The sequence below is a fragment of the Oreochromis niloticus genome, linkage group LG6 (assembly GCF_001858045.2).
Source record: "Oreochromis niloticus isolate F11D_XX linkage group LG6, O_niloticus_UMD_NMBU, whole genome shotgun sequence".
In the NCBI taxonomy this organism is placed as follows: Eukaryota; Metazoa; Chordata; class Actinopteri; order Cichliformes; family Cichlidae; genus Oreochromis; species Oreochromis niloticus.
The window spans coordinates 25,793,850-25,812,293 of record NC_031971.2 but is presented as its reverse complement, the minus strand read 5'-3'; the positions used below and the strand labels follow the sequence as shown (position 1 = coordinate 25,812,293).

Genomic DNA, 18,444 nt, shown 5'->3' with positions numbered 1-18,444 from the left:
TTGGCGTTTTTGGAATAGCATTTACTGACTACGTAGTCTTTAACTGTTGATGCTGAATGTTTACAAGTTGTGGGCTCATGTATTCAAAAGATCTGTCTATCTTTTAGTCGTAATATAAGATTGATGAACAGTAACATACAGCTGAATAGCCCTGAGGATGTGTTCCTTAAACCTGGAACACTAATGTGCAGTTAGGTAATACTGTCACTGTCACTTTTGCATTAGTCTAAATCACAAAGCAGTCTGAAATATTCATAAAATATTTTACTTAATGTGCAAACTGAGATGTAATAAGCTAAGGAACACTAAAACTGATCTAATATTATCTTCTTATCATGTCTAAAAATAGCTGAATTATTTTACAACAAATTAGAGTTGTTGTTGTTTTTGTTGTTGTTGTTGTTTTTTTGGGGGGGGGGGGGGGGGATTTTTTATTCTAAGGTCCATCCAAATACAACATTATTTTTTGTAAACATTTCACAGATGTGACAGATGCATGGGAGGGAAATAAGACGTATGTCCTCCTGTCAAGATATTCTTTCATGACATTTACAATACAGCTCCCCAAAGGGAACTAGAAAGTGAGGTAAAGTGACATTTCTTTCTTTTTGTTTTTATGCTTACTGTTTCCAACAAAAATTGTTTGTAGCATAACTAACTTTATTTAATTAATTTAAAAATGTAAATCAATTATTCTAAATCTCTTGTTGTAATTCCAGGTTATTAATGCCTATCTGACTGTCTTGGTAAGTAAATTCAACCAAGACAGTGCTGAAAAAGCATTTGTGGTTGATACCTATGAAATGACACGGGTATGGAAGCGGAATAAGCCAAAAATTAAGGTATTAAACAATATTCTGTCATTAAGTTGTCCTTAAAGGCTTTGTAATATGTATTATCAATGATGTGGGTCTATTTAACTTGTTTTTTTAATGTGTTACAGATTGACCCAGTCTTCTACAAGTATATTTTGGGAGTTGTCAATGAAGGTCATCACTGGATGCTGGTGGTAATAACTTTTTCATACTTCATGGTCATTTGCGTATAGACTAGTGGGTGACAAATTACAAGAAAAATATAAATACATTTTAAAACATTCTCCAAGTTGGACAATTGGAGAATCATTTGCAATTAAGACAAGACACAATGTAGAAGAGCATATTACTAAGACATTGTATGTCTTTTTAAAATTTATTTCTCACCCATCTTGATCTTATGTTCAAGCATAAATTAAGTAGTGCATTCAGTGTGCCTTGCGAGACACAAGTACATCATCAATTTTATTTATTTGTAACTCTAGTCCAGGGGTCCCCAATCTCAGTCCACGAGGGCCGGTGTCCCTGCAGGTTTTAGATGTGTCCTTGATCCATCACAGCTGATTTGAATGGATAAATTACCTTCTCAACATGTCTTGAAGTTCTCCAGAGGCCTGGTAATGAGCTAATCATGTGATTCAGGTGTGTTGACCCAGGGTGAGATCTAAAACCTGCAGGGACACCGGCCCTCGTGGACTGAGATTGGGGACCCCTGCTCTAGTCCTTCAACATTTAGGTGATCAAACCTGGAGAAAAGAGAAGCGTGTTTCTCGATCCACTTGGTGAAAGCCAAAGGAGAGTCACACAATGCCAGGACATTTCAAGGTAAATTTGTCTCTGCATATATGTTAACACAATGTAAATCCAGTAGAAGAGAAACATTTAAAACTCAGAAAGTGACATTATAAGTTACCTTAAAATTGTAGTAGTTGCAATGATCTTTAAAATAATCTGTCTAATGCATCCTCATCTCACATTTCGGAGCTGCTGGATGTTGCCAAATATACACAAGCTGACACGTTCCGTTTATTTTTAAGTCTTTGATGTAGAAGTTATATGCTCAAAGACAATCATTTTTTAAAATATATTTTAAAAAGTATGAATTCCAAGCATATTACTTTATTGGATTCAACAGTCTTGTTGAAATATCACAAATCTCTCAATTAGAAAACTCAACTTTTTCTGTTTCGGAGCACTGCACCTTCTGTGTATACAGTATTTTTAAATGACTTATGTAATTACATTTGTAAGTTATGCCTCATTTAATCGAAAACACAGTTTGCTGGGATCCTGGGTCTCTCGACCCAGTGTTTTGAGTTGTCTTGTGTCCCTGTGATTTTGTATTATGGCTTATGTTCAAAGCTCACTTTGTAACTCTGAGTTTATTCTATAGAGAAAAGTGTCATATTTTGGGGTTGTTGGATTATGTTTGGTTCCCAGATTATTTAGTAATTTCCTCCTGTGAAGCTGTCCTCTGGGTATCCCGCTGTATTACTGTTTATGTAGTTAGGTAAGTTCTTGTGCCTTCTTTCCCCAGCTTGTGTTTTCTTCCACGTTTCCCCAGTCCGTTATGTCTGTGCTCCCTCATGCTCTCTCTCCCCCTCCTGTCTGCATAAGGTCCCAGTCTTTGGTCACTATTTTCATTTCAGTGTCCTCCCTGTCTTGTTATGTGTAATTGTTCCCATCTGTAGTCCCCTTACGTTCACACGTCCTTCATTACATTCTGTGTATTTATGTCTGGATCTCTCTCTGTTCTGTGTGGCGTCATTGATGTGAGCGTTTCCTCATGTTTTCCCTGTGTCTTAGCTTTAGTTCATCCCAGTAAAGTTATTGGATCGCCACTTGCCTTTCAGTTAATAAAGCCGTGTTTTAAAGTTTACCCCATGTGTTGTGAGTCCAGCGTTCGGGTCCTCGCTTGCCTACAAACAGCTGCTTCTCAAATGTCATTCTTTCTTCCTTCATTTGCAGTATTTATACATTTGATATAACCTTTTATGCTTGAAATTTTAATGTTATTTTTTAGAAGTAAAGTTCATGTGTTAACGCACTAATTTTTATCTTGTTTTTCTTTCAGCTGATTCATGTGGGGGTCAACACTTTGGATCATCTGCCTATATCTCATACTATACATACATACTTATCTGTCACACCAACCCTCTGGATTCACTTCTTTACCTCTCTTCTGAATTGTCTGTTGCTTTGGATGTTTAACCCCAAGTTAAATTCATAACTCGCCATCGCTACCTCTATGGCTTACACCTACCAAGCAGTCATTCACACAAGAAAATTTTGTCTTACTGTCATTTTTCTTCTCTCCAGGGCACCTCCACCCCTCTAGGCTGTCTTTTAAAACATTAAAATTTTTGGTAGAGTTTTAATTTCTGTTCTCACAACCGATCACAATGTCATCTTTGAACATGACTCAATGGAGATTCCTGCCTAACCTTATCTGTAAACCTAGAACCAAACATCAACATGGCAAAGAAGAACGGGCTCTGACACAATCAGTGATGTAATCCCACTGTCTTTCTCTTTACCAGTCATAGTGCGTACATTGAAATTCCCTATTCTGACCCCCACAGTAATGCATGCTTTTCTGTTTCCGCCCCACTGGCACACTGCCCCGGAACATATATTCCCCCTCTCTTCCTCTGAGTTTACCCAACTGTAGCACAGTTTCCACCTTCTGGTCAACAACACTGGTGTTTTGTTTTTCTAATTTGGCGAAGATTTCCGCTGGATGTCCTTCCTGTGGCTTGTACCAGTACCCCACACGCACCTTACATGTCTAGGTTTAACATGTAAATCGTTTATACAGAACAACTTATTAATCTTTACTACATATGTCTTTCAGGTTTTTCATGAGACACAGAGGGCTTAATGCATCAAGATGGGCATGTGACACACTGCCTCATCCTATTCAACAGGATGCAACTTCATGTGGTGCCTACGTATTGAAGGTATGTGTAAGAGCATGACTGAAATAAACACAATGTTAGCTTTTGAATAAAAGGCATGCAGAATATGGAGCAATAAAGACCAGCTCTTGGACCAAAAATTATGATAAATTATATCATCAAATATACATATTTTTCACAATTACTTACATTAATTACCATATGTCAGTGGCAATGAGGTTAACTTCATAACTACTTACATGGTGTAAGAGTAAATGTTTATAAGATTTCAGCTTTCAATATTTTATGTTCTGAGTATGTAACCGTCCATGGACTTCAATTTTCCTTTAGAATTCAATTCAGTCTACTTCTTTCCCATGCTGATGCTCAATGACAACCTCCGAAGTTCATTTTGACCTTGTCTACATGCCGCAATGCATGTCTGCCATGTGATTGGCATGTGATTATGTATTAGCCTTTTAGGTGTAACTAATAAATTGTCCAGTAAGTGTATATGCATATGTCAGCTACAATGTCTGAACATTTAGCACAAAGCGTTGTCTTTGACTTAGAATTAATCTTGTACTTTTGATTTCTCATATTGTATAAAAAAAATATGTTAATTCTTTTGTTAGTAATGTCAGTTAGGAATTACTTGATTGATTGATTGATTGATTGATTGATTGATTAATACTTTATTTATCCTGAAGGAAACTACGGTAGTGTTATGTTAGTTAATGTTATCATCTATATCCCATTGTGTAAGCCAGTTCTTGTCATGTAGTTAGTACGACATGTATTTCTTGTCTGCGTGTTTCATGTTGTCAAGCCTCCCTTGTTGGTTCGTGTCATGTCTGCATGTTGTTATGCTTGCTGTTTTACTTCGACAGTCCTGTGCTTCTTTCTTCTTAGTGTTTAATTTTACTATTCTACTGTGATGTCATAATTTTCATTTCATTTAGCTGTTTCCCTATATGTTTCCAATATCCATGATCACCTCCTGTCTGTATCTCAGACCTTTTTCTTCCTTTGTTTTGATGTCAAGTCTTCTGTGTATTTTAACTTCACGTCTCATCACAATACTCATTGTAGTCATCATATATAAGATAGGATAGGATAGGATAAGACTTTATTGATCACACTATGGTGAAATTTTTGCATTACCTCAGCTCAAGTAGGTAAAGTAGGTATCGGAAGGAAAATACAAAAGTATCACTAAATACAAACAAATATAAAATACACTTTATACAACGGTAGCATACAAAGTATGTGCTTATGGATGTGCTTGTGGAAATATCCAAGACATAAACTATATAGCTTAACATAACTATTCTATTACTGTTCCTGAGAAGTAATAGATATCTATACGTATAGACATGTACATGAACACACACAGACACTAAATATACATATGTATACATATACATACATATATACCTGCACACTTCCATAAACAGAGAAGGTGCATTTTCCATTAATGTTGACCATGGATATCCACAAAGTTCTGTGAATTATGACATTGTGATTGAGGAGTTATAGAGTTTAACTACTGTTGGGATGAATGATCTGCGAAAGCACTCCTTTCTGCAGCAAGGGTGTTTCAGGAAGGAGCTGTGATAGTTGTCTAAATTGGTTCATATTTATCATAGTTTCATAACAGTTTTCATAATTATTTTCCCACTTTAGTTGTTACTCCTGTTCCATCTTTGCTGGAGTTTTGTTCATGTTTACCTGCATTAATAAAACCACTTGCTTTTGGTTCTAGTCTCTGCTCCTTCTCCTCCAGTGTCTCCATTTCTGTCCTCGTTCTTGTTCAACACAAGCACTTACTATGATTTTCTAAAAATAAATATGATTCAAATTTTTTGAATAGCAAATGTTACTTGAAATAATGACTGCATTGTTATATATTTTATTCACAGTTTGCAGAGTGCATCTTAAAAGATGTTGCAGTAGAGTTTGAGAACTCTGCTTCAAGTATTGCAAGTCTGAGACAACAGATTGCAATATGTCTTCTTGAGAATTCAGGTATCATTACAAATATAAATTACATAGTAAACTACAAACTGTTATCTTGAACGTGTTTTTAACATTGTTCTTTTATTGCTATAATCTTATTATGTAGTCAAGCAAACGGAGTTCATTATTGTTAAAAGTAAAGTATTTGCTTCTTGTTGTTGAAGATGACCTGACTGACCTATGCCACTATTGTGGGAACCAGGATGGTGACACCCAATCGGTAAATGCTTATGTTTTACATGTCCTTAGCCCATTGAGCTTAAAAGATGATAAAAAAAAAATAATCACGAAACAAAAATATAATTTTAAAGATGTCACAGACCACACATCATACGACTTATTGTAGTTGTAATAAATGGTGGACCGCTTTATGATCTGAGTATTTTGCAGAATTGTTATTTAAATACTTATTTATATAACACTATTAACATAATACTTGTGTTACCTTGTTTTGTCTAATTCAGATTGGCTGCGACATTTGCCCACGGTGGTACCACAGGAGCTGTGCAAAGAAGCCCCGCAAGAGCAAAGAAAACAAATTTGTCTGTGAAGCATGCTGGTCAGCCAGTTAGAGTTTCTGGCAATTGTTCTAAGGCTTTGAAATGTGTGTTTTGTATCATTGTCTCCAATAGTATTTATTAGTTGTTTATTTATTTATTTATTTATTCTTTCATTTATGTTTGTGTTGCTGTGTGTGCTTCTGTATTGTTAACAACATTAAAATTCAGCTTTGATGTTGTTTCATGGTTTACTGGTGTTCAGCTTCCGCTATACCCAATGTTTCTGGTATGTTTGTTAGTTTATTTCAATTGGTGGTTTGTTCTTTAATTGGATATTATTGTTATTTTTTTTTTGTTTTAGTTTCAATTAATAAGTGCTGTATTGGAATTACATTTTTTTACCTTTTGTTTTCTCTTTAGTATTACTTATTGTTCCGAATTTGTTTATGCATATCTCCTCCCAGCTGTTTCCATTTGGCCATTATCCCTTTTTTGTGTTATATTTGAAATTTGACATTTTTTGCACTGTCCAATAAAGGCTTGATTTAAATTTGCAGCAGAATGTGTCACATATGATCCTTCTGAATGATATCAGTCAAGTTTGAAGCAGAAATATTGTTTCAGTGACAAGTTATAGGCGGCAATGACTTTTTGGCAGGTTGGAAATGGCATATTATGAGTTTTATTGTTCCCTTAATGGTTATTTGGCAGTTCTAATGGACTGTTTGAGATATAATATGTCACATATGTCCCTTCTGAATGACTTCCACCAAGTTTTAAGCAGAAATAGTATTTCAGTGACAAGATATAGGCCACAATCACTTTTTGGCAGGCGCATATTATGGGTATTAATGTTCCTTTAAAAGTTATTCAACAGTCCTTAGAGACTGTTTGAGATATAATGTGTCACATATAACCCTTTTGGATGATACCCACCAAGTTTGATGCAGAAATATTGTTTCAGTGACAAGTTATAGTCCACAATCACTTTTTGGCAGGTTGGAAATTGCATATTATCAGTTTTATTTTTCCCTTAATGGTTATTTAGCAGTTCTGAGGGACTGTTTGAGATATAATATTTCACATATGACCCTTCTGAATGACATGCAGCAAGTTTGAAGCAGAAATATTGTTTCAGTGACAAGATATAGGCCACAATCACTTTTTGGCAGGCGCATATTATGGGTATTAATGTTCCTTTAAAAGTTATTCAACAGTCCTTAGAGACTGTTTGAGATATAATGTGTCACATATAACCCTTTTGGATGATACCCACCAAGTTTGATGCAGAAATATTGTTTCAGTGACAAGTTATAGTCCACAATCACTTTTTGGCAGGTTGGAAATTGCATATTATCAGTTTTATTTTCCCTTAATGGTTATTTAGCAGTTCTGAGGGACTGTTTGAGATATAATATTTCACATATGACCCTTCTGAATGACATGCAGCAAGTTTGAAGCAGAAATATTGTTTCAGTGGCAAGATATAGGCCACAATCACTTTTTGGTAGCGCTAAAATGCCATGTTCTCAGTCGTTATTCTGCACAAACAAGAAAGAGTCATGGTGATACTGGCACAATAGGTCTTTATTGTTTTAACTACTATTCGACAGTCTTATAACAAATATGAACAACGAGAGTAGACATACTAAACCTGTAGGCATTAATTATTCCATCGTGATGCGTGTAGTCATTCGTGACTGCGCTACACACTGAAAGCAACCTTCTGATAAGCGTCACAATTCGGTTACAAGAAACGTTAAAGTTCCATAAATGCATACCTTTGCCTAATAACAAAGGCATAAATGTGTTTGGGGTTCCCCCCCCCCCACACACACATGTTATATCAGTTGCACGGAAGTAGCTGGCAACGCAAGTAATCCGGGCGCTGCCGCTTTAAGCAGCTGCGCGCGCTCCCGCGGACAGCAATCAGTTTCTGGCAGACAATCACTTTTGGGCACAACACCGGTCCATGCTATGGGCTGAACCATTCGTTAATGGTGGAGGGGGGTAACACTATGCAATATATTCAGTTTTAGCATTTATATTCACTGTTGGCTGTATCTACGCTCAAAGTGTTAATGCTATCTTATTTTAATAAACAACACTGTCATAGGCTAAACTGGGGTGGCACTTGGGGTGGCAAGGGATCATTTTAGGGTGGCACTTGCCACCCCATGCCACCCTTCTAGATCCGCCCCTGAGCAGTACCCTCCATGGAGAAGGAAACCAGAGGTCAAACTCAAGGTAGAACAGACGGAGGTTAGCCAGGTATGGGAGCTGCAGAAGGAAGTACAGCAAGCTGTCCATACCTGCCCATATGGAAAAGATATATATAAATCTTATAAAGTTTGTATCTGTCTTGTGTGAAATTTATATGAAAAGCATACAAGAGTGAAAACAAATATAAGATCCCTTGAAAAATTATATAAATGAAACTTGTATGTTTTGGATACTTACTAAAACAATATATGAAAGTGGCCACTTTCATGAGTAAATTATATAAACCTTATATGATTCACTATGTGAAGTAGGCCACAACTGATGCAAGTCTTTTATAAGTTTTTACTATTTCTTTTCCATATGGGTGAGGCCTTGGAAACTGCAAAGCAAAGACTCACAACCTTGGCCAGCCTCTTAAAGAAGTATACCAGAGAAATAGAGGTGTACTCTCAGTGGCAGTGGGACCTTTTTTAGAACTTTCACTTACTCTTAGGTTTCTGTTTCTGAGTCTATACATATTATGATGACGGGTTTGACCAGTCATTTTCTTTTTATGAACTGTCTTACATGAAATACTTTTAAAATGACAACTGAAATACAGTCAATTACGATGACTGTGACTACTTTGTTTCCTGTCTTGGGAAAATAAAAAGGGGGGAGCGTGGCATTGCATTCTGACAGGACAACACCTCTGCCTGGCAAACAGACAAGAGAGAGACAGACAGACAGACAGAAAAACAGTTAATGTAATTTCATTACCTGGATGTGTTACGGGGTGGAAGTAGTTTCAGTGTTTTAATCTGTGTGTTGTATCGGTTTGGTTGTATAGTATGGTTTTATGCATGTTTGTGTATAGTTTAAATGCTCTTATTTTAAAAAGGTTTTGCTTCCTACCCATCTTAATCAAAGAAATTATCCACATCTGCTCATTCTGCGTAAAGAATGGGAGGTGAGTTTAGTGAAAGAGCGTGTGTGGAAGTGACGCAAGCATAAAAAGGAGTGCTAGGATAGTTGGAGAGTCATTTAATACTGTCTCTGTTTCACCAGAAGCATAAATATTGTTTAAATGTATGCTAACACGCAATTTTCTCTGGTTTGAGTGCAAGAGGAGACATAAATAACTTGGGGATTGCATCAAGAAGGACATGATGCACCATTAGATACAAAATTCTGCCAAATCCAATATGTGGAGCTACACATTCTCGCTCCTCTTAGATAAGGGAGTAGCAAAAGTAGCTTTTACTTTAAATCACTTAAATGCATTTTGCACCCTCTTGTTTGATTTGTAAAAAAACAAAAAATCCCTTTGATGTAAAACGGTTGCAAACTGAGCCTGTTAATTTTAACAGTCATTTCAGGTAAAGAAACATGGCCTCCGGTGGTACTCTTTTATTCATTTTCACTGTCCTCTGCATCAATGCAGTTAAGAGTGGTGGTAAGTTTATTCATAATCTGAGAACTTTAAGCATGGAATGGTGTTTGGTACTCATGTGACCTCAAAACTAATCTTGCTTTTTTTTTTTTTTCTACAGGATTTATAAAAGTAGAATGCAAAACTAAAAATGTGGGACACTATGGCCAACAGTCACTGCTGGAGTGTGTCGTCAAAACATCAACAGATGCACCTGATCCAACTATCCGTGCGGTTGCTTGGAAAAAACTGACCTCTCCAGAAGATGAAGGTGATCTCCTGTTGGGTTTTAATAGAGGGAAATGGGACCAGCCAAAGCGAGGTTACAGGTTTGCTGAACCATTATGGGACGAGAAGAACATGAATGTATCTCTGCTCATCACCAACACTGCAGTGGCAGACGATGGATATTACAAGTGCATGGTGATTACAGACAGTGGTGATAACAGCATGGTCACTACCCTTAAAGTCCAAGGTAAAACTGACACATATTACAACATTTTAGCACAGACTTATTAAATCAAGATTTTAAGTAAGAAATTGAATTAAATTATTTTTTTAATCTTTTAATTACATATAAAGTACTATGGCTATTACATATTATTACTACTATTACTACTACTACTTTTATTTAATTAACAACAAGGTGCAATCTTCATCTTTGTGATTACGTTTTTTTCTTTAAATACAGTGCACTAGACCTGAGAAAATTACTGTTGACAGCTTTTACATATCGCAACTTTTTATTGATGTCAAGGTGCAATGTTCAGCTCAGTGATTGTGCTTTCCATTTTGTCTCTGCAGCCAGATACAGTATTTTGTCTGTATACTCCATCCCTGAGAAAATTGTCCCAAATACAGACAGTAGCCTGATCTGTGAGTCTCGTGGAGGCTACCCAAAGGGAACACTTCACTGGTTTGATGAAGAGGGTAATGACTGGACAAAAAGCTCTGAAATGGAGGCGACACAGTCAGACGATGGTTTGTTTCAACTCACAAGCAGACTCTCTTTGTTTAGAGGAGCCACTTTCCAGAAGTATACCTGTGCTGTGTTCAATGCCAGTGGAAGCAAAGAGGATGAGATTACATTTGAAATGCCAGCACCTCCTTCAGGTATACTTTATTACACACATTATGCACCACACATGATACTTCATATCATAATCTCAGCAAACATGCCCATGCCCACAGTGGGTAGGTGTGGGTTAACTGCTTGGCTGTGTGGGCAGGTAAAAGCCACACATCCCCATATGGGCCTCGAGTGAGTGTGCTGTTGTGGAAGTTTTCCATTTAAATAAAGCCTGCAGACAAGTGGTGAGCGGTAGCTAACATTCTTTAATCAAAACAAAGAACAGAAAACCAAGCTTGGTGGAGAGCCTGCATGATCGTGGGGCAGACAGTCAGCAGAGTCTCACTGAGCCTAGCATGGCTCTCAGTTAAATACCTTCTCCAGGAATAAAAAGCAGTACACAGCTGTTTCACACCTTAAGGTTCACACTCCCTTACTACCTCCCAGAGTCCTCGAAGAGACAAAAGACTCTTCCTGTGGAGTTGTCTGCTTCCCCCAACTTCCTTACCAGACCCCCACCATCTGTCTAACTGCATGAGTGTGAGACATGCTAAAATCCAGTGGCACCAAGGCATCATACTATAAAATAATGTGAATAATACATAAATAAAAGAAATTCTTATACAGTGCACATACAGGGTCCAAAGCAGTTTTGCCCTTTGGGAATCCCAAGAGGGAATTCTGTGGGCACCCACAAATAATGACAAAATCCTATGTGGAGTCCATGAAGGCTAGCTTCAAATCTGGGTCCCACAATAGAGATTGAAAATGTGACGTCATTCTGGGGTAAAACCGCAAAGGATTCTGGGAACGCGTGGTAAGCAGTACTAGCGCACGCAGGCTTTCACATGAAAACAGTCACACAGTGACAAAAAGAAACAAAAAATGGCAAGAAGCTGTTGTATTATTAACTGCAATAGCCGGTCGCATGACAGCCATGGGAAGCCGACGGGTAAAGAGATCGATTTTTATCGGATTACATCGTGGAAGAGAAATTGTTCAAGCCATGTTTCCGATGTAACAACGAGCCGACGGATGGCCTGGATTGCAGCAATTCAAAGACCAAATATAACGTTTCAGAACACTCCAGCTCACATGTTAGTCTGCTCCATGTATTTCCACAAAGGTAAGTCTTATGTTGTAGTTATTACGTAATTTATCATAACATAATTGTTGATGTAGGTAGGTTACAAATAAGTCCTATATTGATTTGAATTGAATTCGTTGCGGTATGCTGCTTGGTTCACTGTGGCTTTGCGGGCTAATGTTTGTTGTGTTTTGTAGGAAAATCAGCCTACAAAATGCAGGAATGCGATCCAGACAAGACATCCAAGAAAAAGTTTGGGTCTTAGGAGCTTAAAGAACAGTAAAAACTAGAAGAAGCACAGTGTTCACATGCTACAAATGACATTCTAATAGGCCATTAAAGTAAAAAAAAAAACCCCACAAAAAATAGGAACTTGAGCATTTCATCATCAGATGTCTTACCACACAAAGCTAAATGCTCACATTACTTTAGCTGACATCTTTAAGCATAGATACCCCTTCATGAGGATCTCAAGTTGCTACACTGAACACACAAAAGGTAACATGTGACCAACACAAAGGAGCACAACAGCCACAAACCCAAAAATTACTCAAACTATTACAACACAAACTGAAAGTAACAATGACTAATCACAACCAAGTGATCTTGTTATAATTCGACTGTGTGCAGGAAGAAAAAGGACCCAAACACAAAACTCACGACAACAAAATTAAACTCAAATAGCTGCTTTATTGCAGAAAGGCATGAAAAAACACTAAACTGGGAGAAGGATAAACTGACACACACAAGGACACAGAGCCATGAGGGAGACTACAACACTGACAAAGAGAAACATAGGGCTTAAATACACTGAGGGATAACGAGGGAATGAGACACAGAAGGAGAGCACAGCTGGGTGTAATCAGGCTGGACGAGACAAGGGAAGCAAAACTAGAAACACTGACATGAGACACAGACCTTCAAAGTAAAACAGGAAACACACTGACTGAACTCTAGACATGTAAACATAACAGCAACTGAGGAGAAAGAACATAGGGACCTGAAACATGGGATAGAAAGGCGCAGTAGACACAACATGAACATAAGGCCACAGGGAAAGAGTAAAACAAAACACAGAACACAGGACCTCTTACAAAATAAAATAGGAAACATAATGAAACGCAGACATGACTACATGAACTTAACAGCATAAGAAACAGACATGAAACACATGAAGGAAGCAAATGAACTTAGATAACTTAAAGAACTTAAACATACCATAAACATCAAAATAAACTGAAACTCAGAACGCTGGGTCAACAGACCCAGGAAGGTGACAGATCTGTTGTCTCCACCACACAAATGATCACATACAAGTGGCCCTATACCACAACAAGTTACTTTAATCTACAAAATTCAATAAAGCAAGCATACTAGTGACCAACCACAAATAGAGAGCTATGTCCACACAATGATCACATCAAGGGTGGCTCAGCACCCCACAGCATTACTGCCATCATCTGGCCAACAACACTCACAAGGGATCAAACCAAACTAGCTAAATTCTCCACAACACTAGAGGTCACAGCACAAAACACTCACGTCCTCATTTGGCATCCATAAACACTCATATACTAGATGTACACACATGGTGTACATACTCTATGCCAACTCAAAAGGCCTACCTGCCTCAGCCATAAGACCATAACTAATAATGGTCTCAACCAAATTTCAATTTCCTGCAGAGTTTGGTGCCACTGGTTTACTATGAGCAACCTAACACACAACCTAATATGCCAATAACACAACCCTAACTTTACCTTCCTAGTCTTCAGTGGCGTAGCAGGCTTGAGGCAACTTTACCCATATGGAAAAGAAATAGTAAAAACTTATAAAAGACTTGCATAAGATGTGGCCTACTTCATATAGTGAATCATATATGGTTTATATGATTTACTCATGAAAGTGGCCACTTTCTCATTACTTTCATATATTGTTTTAGTAAGTGTCCAAAACATACAAGTTTCATTTATATAATTTTTCAAGGGCTCTTATATCTATTTTCACTCTTGTATGCTTTTTATACAAGTTTCACACAAGACAGATACAAACTTTATAAGATATATATATATATATATATATATATATATATATATATCTTTTCCATTTGGGTAAACACAAACTCAAGAGTCTTCTACCAAACTTTAAAGCGTATCCCCACCCAGGATAACCACCAAACATAATAAACTAAAACAACAAAGCAAAACAACAAAAAGTGCTTTGATGGAAGGGCAGCACAGCTGAAACATGCTTTCAGCTGTGTTTAGGGTGAACACGTTAACCATCACTCACCCACTTAAAAAAAACAAAACAAAACTGATATTCAGTCTCCACAAACATGTGCAAACTATCCAGGATGAGCCCCCATTTATGTTATGACCCAGCTCTGCTAGGGGACAGGGGAGGTAATGAGATTCTCACGAGGGAGATCGGTGTAGAAAAGGTTTTATTACAAACAGCAAAAACTCAGAGAACTGAAAACTAATAGTGGCATTTAACACAAACAAGCGACCAATACAAAAACAACTTTAAACAAATCAAAATTAGCCTCACAGGCCGTAGCACAACTAGTAGTACTCGAGAGAATCTCACAGTTTAGACAAGGTTTTGCAAACAAGGTTCACACAGGGCAGACTGCACACTTAGTCCAAAGCAGCAGCCCCGGAATGAATGTTCTTCAGCCTTTTCAAGACACAGGTGTGCAATCAGTCACCAATTGGTCTGGCATCCCTCAGCAGGTCCAATAGACTTTCCCTCGAGGTAACCACAGATTCCCAGGCAGCCAATTGTCTATGGGGGTTACCACACCCAAATCTGCTTGAAGGAAGGCTGGCTCACATCTTCCAATGCCAGGGGCCTGTAACAACAGCTTTTACATGTCTGCTATTATAGTAATAATATGTTTTTAAGATATTTGTTATTTCATTGATATCAAGGTGAAATGTTCAGCTCAGTGATTGTGCTTTCCATTGTCTCTACAGCCAGATACTATTATTATTATTAGTAGTAGTAGTATCATTATTATTATATCTTATTTAATTTAATTAACATTCAGGTGTTATCTTCATCTCAGTGACTGGTCTTTCCATTTTGTCTCTGCAGCCAGATACAGTGTTCCGACTGTACACTCCATCCCTGAGAAAATTGTCCCAAATACAAACAGTACCCTAATCTGTGAGTCTCATGGAGGCTACCCAAAGGGAACACTTCACTGGTTTGATGAAGAGGGTAATGACTGGACAAAAAGCTCTGAAATGGAGGCGACACAGTCAGACGATGGTTTGTTTCAACTCACAAGCAGACTCCTTTTGTTTAGAGGAGCCACTTTCCAGAACTATACCTGTGTTGTGTTCAATGCCAGTGGAGGCAAAGAGGATGAGATCATATTTGAAATGCCAGCACCACCAAGACTAACACCTCCTTCAGGTATACTTTATTACACAACATTATGCACCACACGTGATACCTTATATCATATTCCCAGCAAACATGCCCATGCCCACAGCTGGTAGTTCAGCTGTGTGAGCAGGGCAAACCCACACATTCCATGTGGATCTCAAGTGAGTGTGCACATACAGGGTCCAAAGCAGTTTTGCCCTTTTGGGCTCCCAAGAGGGAATTCTGTGGGTACCCACAGTTAATGACAAAAGCTCATGTGGAGCCCATGAAGAGTAGCTACAGTGAGGAGTTCTTATGGGCCTCCCCACAGTGCCTCCAGTGCTTGGCCCAGGGCTCTGATAGGGGATATTTGCTGGGATATACAATCAAATATGAGAATTCATCTGTAGAATAAGTTTGTATTTGTGTCACATCAGATTGTATTGAACAATAAACTTAGACTTAGACTTAGAGCTTTTTATTGTCATTGTGCAGTTTCTTGCACAGTGAAATCTGATAGCTGGACCACAAAGGTGCAAAAGTAAGAAGAAGAGAAACCAATATACAATGGGGGGGGGGGGGGGACAGAAAAGGGTTTACACATTTAAAAAAATATTAATTGTATTTCAATTTTTTTTCACATGTAAAAAAAGAAAAAAGAAAACAGATGTTTCTGACCAACATCATATTGAGCACTTAAAACAGTCTGGTGTTAAAGGCCAGACCAGACTGGTTAATGCTTGTTGTTTTATAGAAAATTCCCCCACCCAACTATCCCAGGCACTCTCCTCACGATCCGTAATTCTATTATCCGTCACAATACTGCAAGTATTGCCTGCCATTTTGTTTCTTTTTTACTCTCTGCTTCTACATTACTGTTTCAAAATGAAGGAAATGCTCAATTTCTACAATCCCCTCTGACAGGTAAAGAGAAATTGAATGTAGTTTAGTAAATTATAACAGGGAGAACTAAAAGACCAAAAATTATAATGTTTTCTTGTGTTTCCTAATTTTAGAGATTAGCTCACTATTCTTTTTCTTTTTTTGGAAAAGGTCCAGAGCCGATAGAGATCTGCAAAATAGTTGTCCGTCTGGTGGTCATTGGTTCACTGATGGTAGGATTGCTGTGTGTGCTGTTGTTCTGCAGATGGAAAGCTCAACGTGAGTACTCATTCCTCGTTTCTCTTATCTGATGGATTATACCTGTTTAAATGAACTGTCTTTTTAAGAAGAATCACATATAGAAAATAAATTTAACTATCCAGAATTGTTGATGTTTGAACATATTTAATATTTTAGTTTTTATGAGAATCAAGACCCACTGTTTAAAAACTCCCTTACAATTTAACTTACCATAAGGTGCTCACTAGATGTAAGCACTATAACATTGAGAAATGCCACTAATCAACACATTATTCAGCTGTTAATGTTGCTCTCCATGAAGGAAAATTCATACAGGCAAATGCTAAAGTGAAGATGAAAAACCTGTAACACCTTTTTTTCACAATGGGAAAATGCACTCCTTTTATTATTTTATTGGATTAAATGGGGCTACTGTAAACTTTAATCAAGTTTAATCAAGTTACTTTTTCAATAATTTTTCTTAATAGGCGTCATAAGCTGTCTCATACAGGTGATAAAATACAAGTATAGATATCTACTGTATTATTTTTTTTTTTTACCAAATACTGTCTTGTGACTTTTTTTTTCTCTTTTTCACAGAGGTCCAGAAGTGCTCTACTGAACCTCGTACGGGTACGTAAATCTTTGGATATACTGGATTTATTGCTCTTCTACTTCCTTCCTCCAGTAATACACTGAACATTTCCAATTTTCCAAGGCCAAGACTTCTGTTTCAGACACTTACAGCAGGATATCTGTCTGTACTTGTATGTCCTGAACTTCTATATAAGTAAAATCTTACACAGTGTTTTAAATCATTCCAGTTGGCCATCATGCAGTTTACAGACCTGAAGTGAATCTGTAGGCAGGTATGTACATTAAAGTGATCTGTATTTCACTAATAACACTTGGTTTTATGACATCATTCAGATTGTGACGTTAAATCTTTCTGTAGATTTCTCACATGTTTACAGGCCACCATATACCGATAAGAATGCCAACATGCATCAAAATATGTATAAGACAAATACATATCAAAGGTCTAATGCCCTAATGCCTTTTCTTTCTCTCTCAATAGGAGGCACCACACACCGGATGATTATACTGTATCAATTTAATGCAACACGTCTCTTATTCGCTATTTACGCTATTTGTATTTTCCTATTGCAAACACAGTGTATAACCAGGCATACCATGTATTACTGTGTGTTTAGCAGACAACCCATAAGACCTTTATTCACTTAAACTCTGTATATAAAATGAAGTCTGAATGAAAAATATGAAGTCTTGAGCTTAAAAAAACATCTTTGAATCAAGCCAAGATCAACGAGGCAGGGAACCATTACAGGCCAAGTCATTTACAAACAATCACACCAGACTAGAAATGGAAGACTTCTGATTTCACTTGGTTGACTGACGAAATGTTTGTATACATATAACACAATCATGTTGTGTCCATGCAGTAATTGTGTTGCTTTGCAATTAAACAGCATTTATTCTCACTTCCACTTCTCATGTTTATTAAATATTTTGGGGATAGCACCATGTTGTTATGTGTTTATGTATGTGTGTAAATCTGTTGTTCTCAACACATACAGACATACAATGATCTTTGTATGGTTTTATAATGCTTTACAAAATATATATTAAGGTCACTTAGACAATGATACGGAATACGTAGAACTGTCTAAAGCCTGAATAACTGATGGATCTGTGGCTTGACAGAGCAGTCAAGAAATGTTGGCCTTACTGTTATATAATATACACTTCTCCAAAAGGGCATTAAATGGACTTTCCATCCCCCAGCTTGCTCGCATCATGGAGGTGTATGGGAAAGACAGGATCTGTGAGAAAAATTCTCAATTCCACCTTAAATGTACAAAGTCTTGATGAAGAGGGTCTCAGGACTGCTTTATGTGAAAC

The 18,444-nt window shown here is 37.4% G+C and overlaps 1 protein-coding gene and 1 long non-coding RNA gene across 2 annotated transcripts; both read left to right on the top strand.

Annotated features, from left to right (window-relative positions):
* The first annotated feature begins 810 nt into the window (after positions 1 to 810).
* LOC109202665 (uncharacterized) lies at positions 811 to 1,624 on the top strand. Its single transcript, XR_002062612.2, has 3 exons — positions 811 to 842; positions 944 to 1,009; positions 1,552 to 1,624. It is a non-coding gene; the product is annotated as an uncharacterized LOC109202665 (long non-coding RNA).
* Positions 1,625 to 9,788: 8,164 nt separating this feature from the next.
* Positions 9,789 to 17,752, top strand: LOC102082261 (CD276 antigen-like). The gene is made up of 7 exons (XM_019359806.2): positions 9,789 to 9,889; positions 9,987 to 10,340; positions 15,124 to 15,447; positions 16,453 to 16,560; positions 17,122 to 17,154; positions 17,346 to 17,390; positions 17,600 to 17,752. The coding sequence occupies exons 1-6, from the start codon at positions 9,823 to 9,825 to the stop codon at positions 17,384 to 17,386; spliced, it is 927 nt and encodes a 308-aa protein (XP_019215351.1). The 5' UTR covers positions 9,789 to 9,822; the 3' UTR covers positions 17,387 to 17,390; positions 17,600 to 17,752.
* Positions 17,753 to 18,444: the final 692 nt, after the last annotated feature.

Coding starts and splice junctions, on each gene's coding strand:
- LOC102082261 (XM_019359806.2), top strand. CDS start 9,823: ATGGCCTCCGGTGGTACTCTTTTATTCATTTTCACTGTCCTCTGCATC. Junction 15,448..16,452: donor AAGACTAACACCTCCTTCAG/GTATACTTTATT, acceptor TTTTTGGAAAAG/GTCCAGAGCCGATAGAGATC. Junction 16,561..17,121: donor CTGCAGATGGAAAGCTCAAC/GTGAGTACTCAT, acceptor TCTTTTTCACAG/AGGTCCAGAAGTGCTCTACT.